The 18,499-nt window shown below is 38.4% G+C and overlaps 5 protein-coding genes across 5 annotated transcripts; 2 read left to right on the plus strand and 3 right to left on the minus strand.

Annotated features, from left to right (window-relative positions):
• Positions 1 to 529: 529 nt before the first annotated feature.
• Positions 530 to 1,643, plus strand: CBG01891 (the record flags this gene model as incomplete). Its single annotated transcript, XM_002643656.1, has 2 exons — positions 530 to 565; positions 1,401 to 1,643. The coding sequence occupies 2 exons, from the start codon at positions 530 to 532 to the stop codon at positions 1,641 to 1,643; spliced, it is 279 nt and encodes a 92-aa protein (XP_002643702.1).
• A 2,572-nt stretch (positions 1,644 to 4,215) lies between these two features.
• CBG01892 lies at positions 4,216 to 5,100 on the minus strand (the record flags this gene model as incomplete). The annotated part of the gene is made up of 3 exons (XM_002643657.2): positions 4,216 to 4,319; positions 4,367 to 4,530; positions 4,583 to 5,100. 3 exons carry the CDS (start codon positions 5,098 to 5,100, stop codon positions 4,216 to 4,218), a joined length of 786 nt encoding a protein of 261 aa, XP_002643703.2.
• Positions 5,101 to 11,288: 6,188 nt separating this feature from the next.
• On the minus strand, positions 11,289 to 13,366 carry CBG01893 (the record flags this gene model as incomplete). Its single annotated transcript, XM_002643658.2, has 4 exons — positions 11,289 to 11,466; positions 11,648 to 11,909; positions 11,960 to 13,139; positions 13,265 to 13,366. 4 exons carry the CDS (start codon positions 13,364 to 13,366, stop codon positions 11,289 to 11,291), a joined length of 1,722 nt encoding a protein of 573 aa, XP_002643704.2.
• Positions 13,367 to 14,838: 1,472 nt separating this feature from the next.
• On the minus strand, positions 14,839 to 14,985 carry CBG27474 (the record flags this gene model as incomplete). The annotated part of the gene is made up of 1 exon (XM_045238966.1): positions 14,839 to 14,985. The coding sequence occupies one exon, from the start codon at positions 14,983 to 14,985 to the stop codon at positions 14,839 to 14,841; it is 147 nt and encodes a 48-aa protein (XP_045098043.1).
• Positions 14,986 to 15,295: 310 nt separating this feature from the next.
• Positions 15,296 to 18,112, plus strand: CBG01894 (the record flags this gene model as incomplete). Its single annotated transcript, XM_002643659.2, has 7 exons — positions 15,296 to 15,469; positions 15,894 to 16,096; positions 16,154 to 16,414; positions 16,459 to 16,594; positions 17,543 to 17,622; positions 17,807 to 17,919; positions 17,970 to 18,112. 7 exons carry the CDS (start codon positions 15,296 to 15,298, stop codon positions 18,110 to 18,112), a joined length of 1,110 nt encoding a protein of 369 aa, XP_002643705.2.
• Between the last annotated feature and the right edge of the window lie 387 nt (positions 18,113 to 18,499).

The raw sequence follows: 18,499 nt of genomic DNA on the forward strand, positions 1-18,499 counted from the left end.
AAATTTAAGAAATTGGTGGGAAAAATAAGAAGAAACGGGGGAAAATGAGTGGAAATTGCCGTCGGGACGGCCGTTCATTGGCATGTGTTTGCGTTCAAAACGGAAAGAGGGGGGGGGGGTGATCGGTGTATGCGGTGGGGCGCGTTTGCTGTTTTCGTTGTGGGACACAATAAGAGGGAGGGGAGGAAGGGGGGGGGGGTGCTGTTCTTTTCTCGCGGCTGTTGGGTGGATTTTTTTGTTTCATGAGATCAAAATGAAAAATTGGAAAAAGAGAAACGTTAGAATCAATTGAAAAGAACTGAAAGATAGAAGAGAATTCGGTGAAAAGCAACAAAAAATGGTGAACATCAACGAAACAATTTCGCTTATCAGAAAATCGTTTCAAAACATTTTCTTTTAAGAATTTTTGTAGCAAAAAAAAGAGAAAAAAATCTCATTTCGCTGGAAAAAGAGTTTTCGCAAAAAGACGTTTCTTCTGATGAAAAAAAATAGATGAAGGGCACAAAAAAACGCAAATGAGGGCAATGAGATGATGAGATTGGCCACGTTGTTTGTGCGGTGTATTGTGAGTGTATGTGTGATGAGTATGCACACACACACACACACACAAACACACAAGAAAAAAAACACTGCACTCACTCGAATGCGGACAGAGTGTTCTATTGTGATGCGGAGAGGAGACGGCTGGGTTGAATGACTGATGAGTAATCAAAAGTGGCTTAAGGTGTTTGTATAGGCTTGTTTTAGAAGTGATCAACTGGTTATTATGATGTCATTAGGAGGAAACTGCCATAGTTTGAAAATCTGAAATCATAACTGGGAATTTTTAGAAAAAACCAGAAGGGCAGTGTCTAAAAATTAAAAATAGACAGTTTTTCAAAAGAAAACTTTTTTCAAAAATGAGAGATTTTCTAGAAACAAAGGCATCTCAGATTTTCAAACATGTGCATCTAGAAATTTCAAGATTATCGCATGACAGAATTGTGAAATTTCAGAATCTCGTAATTCCAAAAACTTTTTGGGTTTCAGAACCTCAAAATCCCAGAATCTCAGAATCTCCGCATTTCTGACTTTCTTCTTACCCTCGTAATAAGCCAGTTTCAGTATATTTTAGAATCTCCAAATACGATAAAATTAGAGTCACAGATATTTGAATTTTTGAATGAATTTCTTACCAAGAGAAAAAGTGGCTGTTTCGAAAAAAAAAAGACAGCTAAAATGCAATTTTTTGAAAAATATAGAAATGGCGCAATTTGTCAGAAAGTAGCTGTTTCAGAATCAGCAAGTTTTTAGAAACAAAAAATCACTCTTTTAAAAGAAATAGTCAGAATCTCAGAATGTCAGATTCTCAATTTCTCAGAAACTCAGAATTTCAGAATCTCATAATCTCAAAATTTCAGAAACTTAGAACCTCGGAATCTTGTAATCTCAGAATCTCAGAATCTCAGAATCTCAGAATCTCAGAATCTCAGAATCTCAGAATCTCAGAATCTCAGAATCTCAGAATCTCAGAATCTCAGAATCTCAGAATCTCAGAATCTCAGAATCTCAGAATCTCAGAATCTCAGAATCTCAGAATCTCAGAATCTCAGAATCTCAGAATCTTCAAATATCGCATTATCCTAAAAGAAGGAGAAAATTGATACTTCAAAACCTGAGAATCGCGTATTCTTGTAGATTCAGAACCTTAGAGTTTCGAATTTTCAGAGTTTATGATCCTCAAAATCTCAACATTCATATTTTAAAAATTTGTGAATATCCGATTATTCAGAAAAAAGGTAATAATCAAGATTTCAAATTCTGCGAGTTTTGGATTTTCAAAAATTCGGAATCTTAGAACCTTTGAGTTTCCGAATCATTTTAAAGAATGGAGCGAAAATTGGAATTTCAGCTATTCAAATTGATTTTTCAAGTAAATTTGTTGATACAATAATTAAGCCGACCCTTGAAAAAAAACTTACGGCGTGGTTTGCAGTCCGCACATTGTTGTTGATCATCTCGCTCCCAATTTGCAAAAGCAGAGTCAGCTGAAAAAAACGAACAGTGTGAGGTGGGTCCGTCCCAAGGGCACAAAAAAGAAAAGAAGACGAATGGCACAACGGAAATGTGTCACTCGCCACCAGAGACGAGACAAAAAAGAAGACGAGAAAAAGGACATCCATTTTTACCAGAATTGGAGCCCATTGACGGGCTCGGCGAGATGGCGTCCGTCCGGCCGCCCCTCATCAGAAACGCCATGGAAATTGAACGCTTCACGGGGTTTTCTGCACGCGAGAGATACAACAATTGACATTTGCGAAAAAAAAAGAGAATGGAGAAGAAAAAGAAGAATCAATGGTAGGAAAGGGCAGATTATATGGTTGAGCATGGAGCACAGGAAGAAGGGAAGGGATATGGAAATAGCAGATGTTCTGCCTTTTTTGGGAATTATAAGAGTTTATAGACGCAGTCAAGGACTCATACTATTTTGAGCAAAAAAGTGCTCTAGCTCAGACAAAATTGACCTTATTTGTGAGGAAATCTCAGGCAATTTTAATACTTAGAGGAATTTGAAGAGTATCACTTGAATTTCAATGACCGTTCATCTCAAGAAACATAACAAAAACTGAGAATGTCACTATCCTTTTTTTGGTTTTTTTGTTATCTTATCAAACGAAATCTAGCACATTAGATAATAAAAATGATAAAAAATAGAAGAGAAATGATTTGGTAACTGCGGAGAAAATTCTAAAAAAGAGCTTCGGTTTCTCACAGAGCAGCACTTTCTTTCTGCAAAAAAAGTTTCCCATGCGTCTGGCGGGAACAAAAAAGGTTCGTCCGAGAGAGGAGGGTTTCTTTCTCTTGCGAACGTTTTTTCGCGTCTTCTGCGTTTCAGTGCCAGCGCCAAACACATGACGTAGTCGTCTTCATCCTTTTTTTTTTCAAACGAATGGAGAAGGAAGAGAGATGAGAAAAAATAAATTTATTGGGCGAATGAATGAATAGGATTGTGAGGTTTGAATAGGAGGGATAAGAGCAACAAATGTTCAGCTAAATAAAAGATTGGAAGTGAGGCCGGGAGATGGAAAAGTGGGTTTAAGGTTGAGATAATGTACACGAGAGCGGAGGGAATTAGTCAGGGTTGCAATCTGACGGGCTGGCCGGCGGGCCGGCCCGAGGGAAAAAAACCAGGGCCCGGCCCGGCCCGGCCGGCCGGCAATTAATTAATATTTGAACGCGCGCCATTTTTATTTGCAACGATGCTCCGATATGACGAGGTATCACCCTCTCGTGTGAGACTAGATGGATGACAAATATCAAATGTTTATGGGACATCGATAGCTGTCTGCAAGCAGTTCAGAATGCGAGTAAATTATCGATGAGAGGCTCCCCTTGTTCATTTATACGGTTTTTACATTGTTATGCTACCTGTTAAAGGTGGGGGGACAGGAGATTTTTCGTAGATTTTTTGTAGCTAGAGTATGCATTCTACCGTCACGGTGTACAACGCTTAATGTCCCTCTGCGTACAGCTATCGTCCTCGCCTTTATGTATGCAAACGGGTGTGCGCTTTCTCTTTGCCCGCGTGGCTCAGTCGGTAGCGGCGCCGCACCCTCAATCATCGCCCTCACAAGTTCAACTCCTCGAGGGGCATCTTTGAACGGAATTTCGAGAACATTATTTTTTTCATGTCCCCCCACCTTTAAGAAATAAATTCAAATAATTCTTCAATAATTTCTGTTTTTTCTTAAATTCGAACGGGCCGAACCGGCCGAACCGGCCGGGCCGGGCCGGGCCGGAGAAAAAATAATCTCGGCCCGGCCCGGCCGGTTGCAACCCTGGAATTAGTTCTTGTTGTCGGTGTTTGTTCTGTAAACTTCCAGAGTATTGAGGAAAAAATTTTTGATAATCAAAGCCGAGAAAAATTCATTGAATAAAAGATATTACTGGATCTATTCGAATAATACTTGTCACAATACTCATTTTTTCGACGATAAAACTTGTGGGTAAAACTTGTGGAAGTGTTAGATTCACATTTAACAAATGCGCCTAATACTGGGGGATGATTGATGGAAAATTCAGGAGATTCCTTTTTTTTCTTAAAAACGAGGGTATCAAAACCGTAGAAATTTGAAACATTAACAATTGGCAGAACTTTGAAATATTTGAATGATTGGAAAGGGGTGAAATCGGGGAACAAAATATGAAGAAACGTCCTATTCAGCATTTAATAAATCAGTTCTCGTTGGACTCAGCCAATTCACCGGATCGGGCGGAACGAACCCGCACATAAATGCGGCCTTCCAAATCAGCGGGAGATTGAAGGGAGTTGCGGTGAGCTGTAAAACATAAAATCTAGAAAATCGCATTATTATTTGTATATTACAGGAATGATGGCTGCTTTCTTGCCGGTTTGGCTGGCTGAAAGTCGGCAAGGTGATTTCAGAAGACTGTGCGTGTGGCGTTCGGTTAGAAGATTGAAGAGCAGAGCGATCTGGTCTGACCATCGGATTTGGAGAGTCAAGTTGCGTCGATGTATCGGTTGGATCACTGCAAACAATGTATTGATTTCGATTAAAACTCGAAATTTTTAAAAACTTACGTGTTTGGTGAGAAGACAGCACGAAGAGCTTCTTTCAAGTTCGTGTCATGAAATTCGTTGTTGTAAATGCACTCAATGCTTTCCTTGAAATATCGTTTTGCTTCGGTCATCTGAGAGACGCGATTAATCAGCCTATTGATAAGCAACTCTTGCGCTTTCTCAATAACACTCTCATGATCCACTTTCTCGGAACGAATACGCCTCAACTGTTCTTTGTAGCTCTTCTTTACACGAATACAGTACGATTGGAGTTCTTTGATTCTCGCCTGATTTTCTCTCATCATTCTATCTACGGCGTGAAATTCCGGAATCTTGGTAATGTTGGAATCATTCACATGGAATACGGTTCCTTTCAATGGTTGTGGGACAAACCAAGTCGGCTGATCAGTGGCAAGGAATTGATAAAACTCTGGATATCTCGAGTAAATCACATTATTACCGAGCATTCTGGCTACGGTCGCATTCAGCGTCACAGTACGCACTGGTGGGTTGTTCGAATTTGTAGGCATCGATCCCATTGCACACGACGACGATAGTTTCTGAAAAAAACAAAAATTGAAAAACTAGATAAAAGAGAGAAACGACTCTCTCGAAAATTCTGAAAATAGTAACGAAAAAAGATAATTATTGCGTTAAAAATATGAAAAATAATTGCAGCGGATTCATGAATAGCATATTACTAGAGAGATGAAGATTAATATGTGAACCAGTGAGGACCAACCAAGTAACAAGAAGGCAACGAATGGAAATTTTACAGAAAGACAGAATACTCTACGGGTTACTAACGAGATCTTGTCATGAAATTGTAAGACACAGAATGCGGAGTAAAGTAAGACGTTTCAAAAGTGTTCGATTGATTTATCAAAAAAACCTACTCAGTCTGACTGTTGAAAACTAGCATTGTTAGAAGTGTTGCGGACACATAGAAAATAATGTTTTCCAAATTTTGGAATCTGAGGCTAATATAAGAAGTTCGGAAATATCAAAAATCGGAAGTGATTCGCAACAACCTAACTTACAGTAAGCCCCAGTTTTAAATTTGAAAGTGCTAGAGCTTACAATAGCAAAATAGCTTTAAATGGCTGAGCAGCGTTTCTGGAGCCACAGAAAACAAGAAAATCGTTATGTGAAAGAGTTGGATAGAGATTGAAAAAAAACAGCAAGAAGAACTATAGATGTGTCGTATAAGTCATGCACGTGTGAATATGTGGAAGTAAATCACAACTTCAAGGAACCCACGGACCTTACTCAATTATCTACTGAAAACTTTAGAAGGTTCCTCTAACGGACGAGAAATGGGAATTTGAATTTTCGGGTGTTCATGTTTATCTATTGGTGCCAAAGGTTTTTTTCCGAATTGTAAATAGACTCTTGTGTGACTAATAAACGATGAACGACAGCTGTAGCAACGACGACGGACTGCCTGAAAATTAGCGATTGATTTAAAAAAAATCCGGGAATCGCAAGCACTAACAATTTTGTTGTGATAGAAATAGCGATAGCAGTCATCCTGTTCGTATCAATATTAACTAATACGTTGATATCAGCTGCCTAGAGAGTCTGTTGCTGTTTGGGCTTCTCCTATCTTTTACTTTTTAAGTATGCAAAAGGTGAATTCCTGTTTCTTCTCCAGAGGATTTCCATGATTGTTTTTTCGATCAATTCTTCTTTTCAGTACATCCTTCGCGTGTCCCAAATCACAAACGAGCTCGATATCTTTGAAGGTCTTCGTCGAGGGCTTCTTCTAATTCTTTTCATCTAGTCTGATTCTTCAAAATATTCTTGATAACTATAATCAGAATGGCCGCAAACGATCCGAAGCTGATCAAATTCTCAAGGTTTTCTGATTTCTGATATTTCCGAACATCTTGGCTTCATATTCCAAAATTTGGAAAACGTTATTTTCTTGAACTTTTTGAATTTCGTCGCGCTGTGTTCAGTAAATATATAGACAGTTCACGTTGACGTGCTGAAATACTGCTAGATAGAACCGTTAAACAAGTAGTTGTTTATTTTTCTGCATAATTTCCAGTGCTAGATTCCGGCAGGTGTCGGTATCTTTAGAGAAAACAACTCACCTTTTAGGAAAAGGAAACATTAAATCCAGCATTTTGTAGGTGTACTCCACGCAACTTTCGATGGTTCCCCGACAAAGGAATCGTGTCAGTCACATAATAAATAATCCGTTAAATATCTCAAGTCAGGATGTTAGCTCAAAGATTTTTTGGAGCATTTCAAATTTATGATCGTCCGCAAATTTTCACAATGTTGGCCTTAAGAGACTTTTCGAGGACTTCCCACAATTTCAATTGATTCTCTGACGGCCATTTCTTTATTCTTGATAATACCAGTGAAACAGATCAGTGGCGGACGTATCATCTTGTTTCTAATCTTCAAAAACTCCAACTTGTCGTTCGTCATAAATTGATCTAGTGATGACATAGAGCGTAACCACACTGTTCCGAGCAATCACCGGCGATGAAATAGCTGGAAATCAGTAAAATTCTCCATAATTCTAAGGTCACAAGAACTCACAACTCTGGTGTGCTCTAAACACGAAAAGCAAGAAGGGCGTCTAGCGGGAGTGTTCGATTATCCGTGGTTGCTCCTAAGGAACTCTTATTGTCTAAAAAGTTGTTATCGCGATCGACGAGTCCGTTGATGTCAGCGGTGTCAAGGAAAATCTGCTGAAGTTGCAATTTTCCTTGCTTGGGATATCCGTTTTCCAGTTGCGTTTATGATAATCTTTACTCCTGCTCCAGAGCACTCCCATGGTCAATTTTTCAGGCAAGGAAAAGCATCAGCAAGTGATGGTTTATCTAGATTTAGGTGGCGGACAAAATACGATTGGAGCGGCGGCTTGACTGAAAACCAACAGATCGTTGATAAATCTTTGGAAAAAGTACTAAAACTCACTTTCTATAGGTGGTAGAACCACCAATAGCAGAAATCGCTTTGGTCAAAACATTTGAGGTGTCAATGACTGTTTTGAGTCCAAATCCGATTGATTGGTCCGCATGGCAGCCATCAGCTTTTCCGCAGTTTCTTCTGCAGGAAAATCCGGACTCTCCGCAACTTTTCCTTAGCGACTTTTCAGGAACTCATTCTTATTTACTTTCAAATCGATTTTTCTAACTTTTCATTTTTGGTGGAAATCTAGATGTTTCCGATGCGAATCGTTTTTATCCTGACTGTGCGAGTCTGAAATCTCAAATTCACCATCAGTTTCAAAGAGAAAAAAAATCGCTATTGCCGAGCAATCTATAGATGAAAGTATTGGTTTTGAAGTGCATTTGGTAGTTGGCTTGAAACGTCTCCTATTAGTTTTAATGTTTCTCGGATCTTGAATGCAACGGTTTTCAGTTCCTGTTTGTTCTGGGAAACTGAAATTCCATAAAATTGAACCTTCAAATTGCAAAATCACTCACCTCACAACGGACTTAAATTCTGATTAGCAATTTCTCTATCGATCTTAATCCCAAAAAAACCATGCAGATTGTGGATAAATCAAGTTGTATCATCTCTTTTCATAATTGAGCTTAATTCAGAAGTTTGTAATCGGTCTGGTCGGGGCATAATAATGAAATGGAGACAGACGTGAGACGACGGTCCATGGCGAGGTACCTGAAATTCTCTAATATAGCTATAAGACACAAATCTGAAATGTTCATACCTCGCTGCGAGATGTGTTTGTCGTATTAGTGTGTAGCTTGAATCTTTTCGATATTCGCATCGATTTCACTTCATCCTCTCGATATTGCACAAACAACAAGAATCTCTTTAGAAGCAAAAAACTTAACGTACTTTACATAGATCACATTAGTTGAAACTTTATCAGATCACTCACATTTTACCTCTCAGATCTAATTTCGAATTATTATTATTAATCTAGGGAAGGTATTCAAAGTGTTGAATTTCTAAACAGATGAACAAAATGGTCTACTAAAAAAGAGAAGAAAGAGAAAAAAAGGAGCGGTCGTCAGACTGAACTGGGCCAATTGAGGACAATGAGGATAAGAGAGAGGGGGGGGGGGCATGAGAGAGCATGAGACGCAGAGAACCCAAGCAGAAAACGGACCATTTTGAGCGCGCACAGGTAGAACAAACGCGAAGGACGAGAGAGTACGAGACGCGGGTAAGGGGAAGGGGGAAGGGGTCCGGGACGGTCCAGAGATTATACGCTAAAAATTGGTTTTTAGGTTGTTGCTCCTCACTGCCAATGTGTGAAAGAAAGAAAAACGTTCTACACCAGCTTCACAGTCTTCAAACCAAATTTGAAACGCCCACTTATGCCGTCCAAACCTACCTAACCACTCTAATAGAGCGCCTCCCGAAACGTCAAATTTGAGCCCATGTACCTCATCTTCTGTGAAAGATATCAAAAAGTGGTTCACTAAAAAAACTGTTGCTGATATCATGATTAATATTTTATGAGTTGACAATTGTTTGATATCTTTCAAAAGAAGTGAGATATACATTTCAATAAGGATAGGACCCCCCTCGATTCCGAGGGTTCCAGGAAAAGTAGAAATGATATCAAAAATCTGTGACTGTCATTAGATGCAGAATACAAAATAACCTACAAATTTTCATGTCTCTAGCGCTTTTGGTACTTGAGTTATACCGAAATGTCACTTTTGCAACCGTTCAATAAGGATAGGACCACCCCGGAAAATGGAAAATCTCCAGTTTTTTAGGGTACAAAATTGAACTTTGTCCCGTTGGAAACTGTTAAAATGGTCTCAACACAGAATGTTTCGGCAGTTTACTCAAAAATTGCTTCCTCTCTTCAAGTTTTAGAAAATTTTATATTCAGAAATTTTTGACATTTTTAGGGTTTTTGAGAACAATCGTGAATAACTCTAGTTCTGGGTAACATTTTGAGCTCAAATTTTCAGGAAATACTCTTGTAGTAATCTGAATTATCTACGTTTTGTTGTAATAACGTTTTGAGCGATTGTTTGTAATTTAGACAAACCTGAAATTTTCAAAACTGGACTCGAAGTTCGGAGTATCTGGTTTTCGTAAAAACAACTTGGTTTTATAAGTCAAAACCACTTTGTCGTACAATTTACTAAGTGCAATGAAAAACTGGAGATTTTTCATTTTCCGGGGTGGTCCTATCCTTATTGAACGGTTGCAAAAATGACATTTGGTATAACTCTAGTACCAAAAGTGCTAGAGACATGAAAATTTTTCACAGATTTTTGATATCATCTACTTTTGCTGGAACCCTCGGAATCGAGGGGGGGGGGTCCTATCCTTATTGAACGCACTGTATAGGTTCAAAGTGGACAGTCCGGGTGGCATTATATAAGAGTGGTTACGGTAAGTTGCTGTCGATTTCTGCCGCTGAACCGCTATTAAGTTAGATTTTTTATGATTAATGTTAGATGTGGAACAAACTGTATCAAAGTCAATTCTCCTATACCTGCAAAATCTTTAAAACTCCTGTATTAACGATCTTCCAACCAAATTTAAATTTCCCTTCAACGAGATTCCGCGGATTGAAAAACTGGTGAGCAGTTTCGGAAATGGCACGGTGACTGTAGTTTGTGGCGTCGGAGCTTTTTCTATACAATGCAGAATATTTTGTATTGTATAGACCAAAATAAAATTTTAAAACGACGAGAAAAAGCTACATCATACAAGCTGCGACGTTGCTTTCTGAGTATCGATAACATTCGCAAAATTGGTCTTATTCAACAATGTAAATTCGAATTGCAAGTGTCTATGAACAGGTTAGGGAAAATAAATTTAATTAGATTTCAAAAAACGAGAAAGCCAAAAGTAATACTGAAATTCCCACAGATTCCAATAGATTCTCTCCTCAAGAAATTTCCACTGTAACATTTCCTTACTTTGAAGCAACGCTTCAGCGAAAAAGAGTCGAGCCAATTGAGAGACGATTTTCTTGAATAATATTTTCAAGTCAACCCAAATAACAAGTCTTGCTTCTATGGCAAATCCAGTACTGCGTAAAAATACGACTAAACAAACAGCAGAATGATCTAAAATGTCTGCGAAATGCAAAAGCACCAGTGTTCCAACGTACCAATGCTCCAAATCATCGATTCTAGCAGAAAGAATCTCCAACATAGCATAGTTGGCAAACCTCTGGTGTTAATAACAAACTGCCACGTTTTCATTCTCAACATTTCATTCATATTATTGTATTAATTAAAAATAAAAAACAGTATCATTATAAAACGTATCATGCCTCACTGGAAGGTCGGTGGGAAATTTTTTGAACAAGAAGGAGGACTGGGATGGTCTTTAGCATATTCACAATTTGAGCTCAATGTGAAGTGACGGGAGGCGGGAAAGTAAATGACAAAAAACCAGTAACAAGAAGAATGTCACTGGAACAAAAGTCTTCTGAGAGAAATGGGAGGCTGTGTGGAAGCGGATGACTAAATAATTAAATTTTTCTAAATACACATATCGATAAAGTGGAAAATCTAGAAGGGAGAGCTGGCCAGGAGAACATTTCACTTTCTGAATGTGGAGCAAAAGCCCCACAGGAATAGAGGCAAATTGAAAGCCTCAAACTACAAACTTTCACCTGAAAAGTTTTTGCACTCATTTTCACAGGGCTGTTTAAAAGGTGTAAACTACGAGATTAATTTTATTACTGTGTTGAGAACAAAATTGGGGAAAGTAATCAAAATATATACCAGTATAGAAGACCGTTTACGAATTCAAATCATTGTCTTAAAAATTGGATGATAGATTCCAGATCTTTTTGACGGCTTTGGATCTCTTGTTGGTAATCGCCTTTCACGTCCAGTAACAGAAAATACGTTTTCACAAGATCAATGATCTTGTTCGCCAGTTTTGTGTTCTTCTTGCATTCAGCAATCAGGGCGTCGCATTTTTCAGATCTGAAACAGATTTCAATTTATTTTTCATCGAAATTTTTTTGAAAAACCTCAATTGGCATCAAACAGTTGTCACCTGTCAAAATTATAACCAGAAACCCAAATAATTTTTGACACTTTTTTTTTACTTCTTTGAGGCCTTTCAAAGATATCGAGGTTGTTGCAATAAACAAAAAAAACTCACCCAGACAGATTATTGTAGGCAGAGGAGGGAGCATATGGAAAGAGCACTGAAGCAGTTTGTGCTGGATTCATGCAAAACGCTGCTTGGCAATGTTGTGATTCAAGAAATTGGTTGATAGCGGACTCGTCCTGTGGTTGAGCTGACCCTGAGAAGCGATTCTCCGAAAGAACTATTTCTGGCGATGAATTGACTGTTTGGTTCGTCAGAGCCAGTGGTCCCATCCCACTGGCGTATGTATTGTATCCTTGTATTCCTGAGTGACCTGAAAACAAATTGCTTTAGAATTTTCAAAAAAATTAAATGCGAATTTACATGGATTAAAATTCATTCCATAACCATACGGTTGGTAACCATTCCCGTAATTTGGATAGCTGTTCAGATATGTGTACATGCCTGACTTGGTGATGTTTAAGGGAGGGACTTTGAAGCTCTGAACAAGTGGGTTAGCTTGTTTCTTCTCGGCCAGCCGGGTTTGAAAAACTGGTGGAGATGGATTTTCCAGTGGTCTGTGAGCTGGAATTGGCTGCGACACTGGCTTCGGTGCAGATGCAGCACTTGGCAATGGGGTTGGCTGAAGAACTTCCGGTGAGAGGATCGGCTCCGACGTATTCTTTGGAGGCATTGTCGGCTGAGCCTGAGACAGCTTCACACGAGCGACCACTGATAGATCTTTCACATAAGTTTGTGCTGTAGTGGTTGGCGAAGCCGAAGTAGAATTCGATCCACAAAGTGAAGCACCGGGAGATGGAAGTGTTGATGCAACGTCTTGCATTATTCTAGATCGACGATTTTCTTCAGACATGGTGATGGTCTCGGTGGATCGTCTTGTCACAACTGATGAAGCTGAGGTATTAGCAGTGGTGGTTGTTGGAGCGATTGGAGCTGGCGCAGAAACTTTCAGATTCTCAGGAGCCGGAGATGCTCGTGGACGTGTGACTTCAGAAGTAGTTGTCGCCGTTCCAAGAGCAGTAGTCGTACTTGGAGGCGGAAAGTCTACCTTTTGTAATTCAATTGACACTGGTCGCGGCTTTTCATGTTGCTGCTGGATTGGCTTCTGAACAACCGGCTGCTGCGACACTACTGGTTGCTGTACTTTCTGTGGATGAAAGGCTGGCTGACTCAACTGCATCTCTGCTCCCTTTTGTGTTGTTAATGAAATTGCAAGAGGCGCGTTCCCACCACTCATCTGTCCTTGAATCGAATTTTTTATCGACTCATCCACCAAAGTTTTCTCCGGTATGTTCAGGAGATTGGAGGTTGATTTTCCTGAGAGATTAGATCCAGGTTTTGAGATCTGACAAGGGATTTGAACTGGTTGCTGGTGTGCCGAAGGAGCCTGGACGACAGAGGATGTTGAGGAATGAAGCTCTGGGGTCAGATCATTTGGAACTTGTTGTTTCTCTGGAGTCGTAGTTTCATTTTCCTCGCGTCCCCAATTGATCCAACGATTCCAGTATTCCTCTTCGCTCACTTGTTCCGGGACTTGAGTTTTCTGAAAAAGAACAAGTATGATCATCAAAATATAGATTTCAAAAATTGTGAAAACTATTTTCCAACACTTTCCTTACCTCAACTCTCTGGATGAGCTTCGCATCATTTTAAAGCAAAAATAAATACCTGCTGATTAGCTTCTTTTTGACGTTCACTCCCATCTTGTGACAACTGATCGCTCTCATCGATTGATTCCGTATCACTCGGATTCTCTATTGCCTTAGTCATTTTGAGATCTCCGCTTATGTAGTTGTTTTAGCTGCTGCGCTTATTATATTCGAATTACCTAAAAAATTAGGTTTAGAAAGTCTTCATTTTCTGAAAAAAGGAAACATTGGATCTTAATAAGCGAGAAATTTTTGAACAGACCAAAAGTGAAAAGAGAGGTTGAGATAGCTGAAAGAAAGAAAAGTCGAGAAAAAATGAAATCAACTATTTTCCTGGAAAAAATGTTCTCGGCGGATCGCAATGTTTGGACAAAAAATAAGAAAGGAGATCTTTTTGAATTTTGCGAAAACTCGAGATAGCTTTTCTGCTTGTAAAAGTTTTTCTAGCTATTAAAAAATTGAGACACTTAAAAATAGCTTTTTCACAACAGCTCCAATAAAATGATTCTTCAGAAAACGACAGGCCATTTTTACTCCAAATCAGCTGGTTTTAAAAATGTGAGGCCTGGTAAAAAATTTCTATAAAGCAAGGAGCGAACGAAAATAGTCGAAATCGATTGCGTTCTTGGAAAAATATCGAAAATCCAACAGAAATCGCATTAAAAATGAAAACTGGCAAGCGGACCGTTACTAAAAGAGGGATGAGATGAGAGAGCGTGCGAAAGGAGGAGAATGAACAGTGAGAGCAGAGCAAACGGACCATGCAAACCAAGCGGGCCACTGTGAGGGGTACTAATGAACGGGGAGGAGAGGGACGGTGGAGAACGAGAGAGTGTGAGACGCAGAGAATGACGATTGTGCGCGCGAGAGGTGGGGCAAAAATAAAACGCGAGTCTGAAAACACTTTTTTATGCAAACTCCAGAAAAAGATACGACGCCGAAAATAAGACGGAAAATAGATCCACTGAGTCATTATAAGCATTTTGGTGACAAATAAGTCAATTCAAAATGCATTGAAAACAGTAAAATGAAGAAAAATTGAAGAATGTAACTTCAAATGAGATGTAATAAGAGATTTTTGACATAAACTTTTTAGTGATAATGTTTTCAAGTTTATGTACGTAACAAGAGAATTTCGGCACCGCGTATATCCAGATTTTTATAAGGTTTTTAAGGATAGGTTGAGAATAGCATATATAGACACTTATAAAAAGAAGCCGCTCGGTTTCAGTACCGGAAATCGCATTTTCAGCCCAAAACAGCAATTTTAAAATAATTTCTCAACATATAGGGCGTTTCAGAACATGCAATTATTTTCATCAAATTTTGGGATTACAAAATAGTGAGGTTCCCTTGTAAGTCATTTCAATCGTATTTTTCTTTGCTAAAAGTTGTTTAATATTCAAACTGAAATTTTAAAAAATTGAACCTCACGATCAATATCACCTGAAAAACCAATTTCTAGTTGTTCACTGTCTTCTCATTGTTGATTCAAAGTTTATTTAGTTCATGAAACCGTTATATTATTCCACAAATTCAAAGAATGAATCGAATTTTCTTTCAATTGTTACTGAATATCCTCTTCCCTCCTTTTTAACTCTCACATACAACAACATCTTTTTCGAGGAGCTGAGAGTTTTTTTTTTCCAAAAACCGACAATCCAATTTTCTCCAAAATATGCATCTCTTACTAGTTTTTTCCAGATAGTGTGTGTGTTTTTTTTTCAAAAAAAAAAACATTTTCCCACTAGTCTTCATATATTGAAGTTTTCACCAATTTATTTTTCTGTTCTGTTGTTGTTGTGGCTTATGTGTGCACGAAGAGGAAAAGGAAGAGTTCTCCGGATTTTCTTCGGGAAAGAAACAGAGATAGCGTGTCTGCATTTCTTAATAGATTCTCCGGAAACAAAGATACGACATACTGCTCCTCCTTCTCGTCCTCCAGACACAACAATGCCTTATTTTAGCTTTTCGTTTTTGCAGCAGATTCTTGTCCCAGAAAATTTTCATTGCGTTGTTTTCACTTTAGATTTTTACTAATTCAGGTCTAATGATAACAACACAAAATCCGGATACATGTGTCGAACCGTTTATAGAACCATCACAATGGTTTTTCACACTCGTGGAGATTATTTTATCAGTTGGCGGCTTAGTAATGAACACAGTTATTACTGTAATATGTCATAAAGCGTCCCCAATGCCTCATCCCCAAAGAAGGCTGTTGGTGAGTATTTCAACTTACAGTACCGGTCAATTTTAGTCGATTTTTGGCCATTTCCAGGAGTCTAGAGCATGGCTGTCTAGCTTCCGATAGCTTTGGGAATTTCGGAGGTTATAAAACCGACATAATTTTCAATTTCGAAAAAAACACGTGTTTTTTTCACATTTTCAGTAAAACAATAGGCCAAAAAGGGGTGACTGTCTGAAATCGGAAAAAAGCCGAAGAACTGGGGATTTCCGTAGAATTCTGCAAATTCAAAGTTTTTGATCTGAGTTTGTTTTACACGCTCCAAATTTTTGAAAGTTACCAGAAACTTGACAGTCGGGTTTTAGTATCCGGAAAAATGACCGAAATGGCCGGAAATCAACAGAAATATACGATTTTGCATATCTAATCAAATTAAGCCTAAGGCGAATACCCCTTCTAGGCTTCCATATCTATCAACTTTGCCATCCTATCCGGATTTCAACTTGCTCGGAATTTCTTCCTTTTCCTAGTGATGCAACAACCATGTCTTAGCCAAGTGACCACAGTGTCATGCAAGCTCCAGGAGTTTCCATTAATATTCTGCTACATTCACTGTGCTGCCACATATTTCTTACTTGGCATTCAATCCAATTTTTTGAAGTTGTAAGTTTTTCATATTTTCTAGATTCATTATTACTAAAAAATAAGAAGAAATTCCAGAAAACCAGTAGACAAGTCACCGATGAAATGGTATCTGACTTGTTCAGTGTGGCAAACATTGATCGCCGCAGCCAGCGTAGCCTTGTCCTTGCTCTTCACCGCTTTTGACCAGGATCTTGAAAATGAGCCCATGAACAAATGCTCTATTCTGCTTGCCGTTTCTCAGTCATTCTTAACTTTCACTCTACTGACCATCCTCATTCTTCTCCATGCTTTTGGCTTAGTGTTCATCGTCCTTGCATCGCTGTTGCAGAGAAACAAGTGAGATGAAAGAAAACCTCAAGCATTGAAAATTGAGATTTCAGAAAAAGCTGGATAGCGTTCACAATTTTCTCTCTAAAAGAGATCATACAGTACGAGACGTTGGTTTGGCAAACTTCATTGTTCGTGTCGGGATGTGTTGTTTTGTATAGACACGTTTTGAGAGAAACTTGTGATGAGGTGAGTGGAAATTAAAGATGGTGAACTGCTAGAAAAATTTTGAGTGAAAAAGTTTCAAAATTTTTATTTTTTTATATCTGTATAGTAATCACAAAAATATACTTTTATCAGCAATAAATAATTGCTGAAAGCGAGGGTCCCATTATTGGAGCATTTAAACCCGCAAGAGCAAACCACCGTTTTTAAAGTTCATTTTGTTTTCCTATTTTTGAAAATGGTTGACAAATTTCGAAGTTTTTTTTGACAATTTTCATTGTTTAAGTCATTGAAAAACTTGGAAAATAAGGGAATGCTAGTCAAAATAGAATCAAAGTACGGTAGCATTCGCTCTCGCGCTTTTTGAAAAAATTCAAGGAGATATCCTTTCCACGTGATGCGGTTTCGGACAAGAGTAGTATACAACAACATATTTTTTCAGTTAATTTTTGCCCATTTGACCGCTATCAGAAGTCTGGAGCTCGGCTATCAAATTTCCGACCACTTCGACAATTTAGGAGGCTTTCAAACAAACCTAGATTCAAAACTATGGATTTACAGAATTTTTTGAAAATTCCTAATTTTTCAGCTAGTTGCCGATTTTGAAAGGACATCTTTTTGGCTTGTTTTCTACTTAAAAAATGAAAAAAAACAATGTCTTTCAGAAATTGGCAATTAGATAAAAAACAAGGAATTTTCGAAAAATCCTGTAAATGAGAATTTTTTATCTAGGTCTGGTTAACGCCCTCCATAATTTTCAAATTAATCAGAAGCTTGATTGCCGCCCGCCGGACTTCTGAAAACGGTAAAAATCGCCAAAAGTTAACTGAAAAATACAATTTTTTGTAGATATCTTCAAGTTATTATTTTAAAGCATATCGGCAGATTTTCAAACTTCAAATGCCCCACTGTAATATTTTTGATTCCAAATCCAACTAATTAATCTCCAAAAAGTTCAAAAAAGTTTTTCAGTGCGCTGTGCTCATTCTGGAACTTGCCTTCGTGATTTTACCATTGATGATATCTTTCGCCCATCCACTATACCTAGTCTGGTGAGTATTATTGTTATAAGTTGAAAAAAATAAGTACTATTTTTTCTCAAAATCGTATAGTAGACATTTAATCCAATCATACTCTTCTTGATACTTTTTTTTTATTACTATCAAGCCGAACAATGAAAAAGATAACAAGCTTGTGACCTGCCACAAAATACCGTACTCTAACTTTTGATTCCAGGTACGTTCTACCCATGCGGGACGCCGCAACCCGGACCTTTCCCTGTATGTTATCAGCGCTCCCTGAATACTCTTTGGTGCCACCTCAAGTGCCAACAGCGAGCACATCAGCTAGTAAGTGTCGTTAAAACAAAACTTTATGACCCGAAAAACAATTTTTTCAGCATTCCCTCTCCAAAGTCCGCGTACCGAACTGACACCAAATGATACACTATCTAGCGAATTCAAAAAAAAGCTGTCCTCATTGTCACCAAAGGTAGTGATAGAGGAGGAAGACGCTGCCGAGTGGTCGAATGATCCGTTGTAAAACCGTCAAACGCTGTAAAATTGTCTTTCTCTATTCTTTTCTTTTTATTCATTGTTTCTTAGCCAGTCCGTCCTTTTTCTTATAGTGCTTTTCCGTAGCATTTTTTTCATTGAGACAACAAATAATAAACTAAAGTAGTTCAAGTGTATGCTTTTAAGGGGAAAAGGAATGTGAAGTTTCTTTTAGGAAAGGTTCGGTAACTTTGGGGTATAATTTGGGAGTGAAAAATAGAACTTAATTATACCGGGTACAAAAAAAGACAGAAAAGATTGGTAGGACTTTTCTCAAGACCTAAAGCTCTAATCTACAGAAAATATCGAGTGGGGAATAACACCAATATGGCGTTATTGAGGTTTGGGAGATTTCGAAAAAGAAAAGAAAATATAT

This window comes from Caenorhabditis briggsae, assembly GCF_000004555.2.
Source record: "Caenorhabditis briggsae complete genome, chrX, whole genome shotgun sequence".
NCBI classification, from domain to species: Eukaryota; Metazoa; Nematoda; class Chromadorea; order Rhabditida; family Rhabditidae; genus Caenorhabditis; species Caenorhabditis briggsae.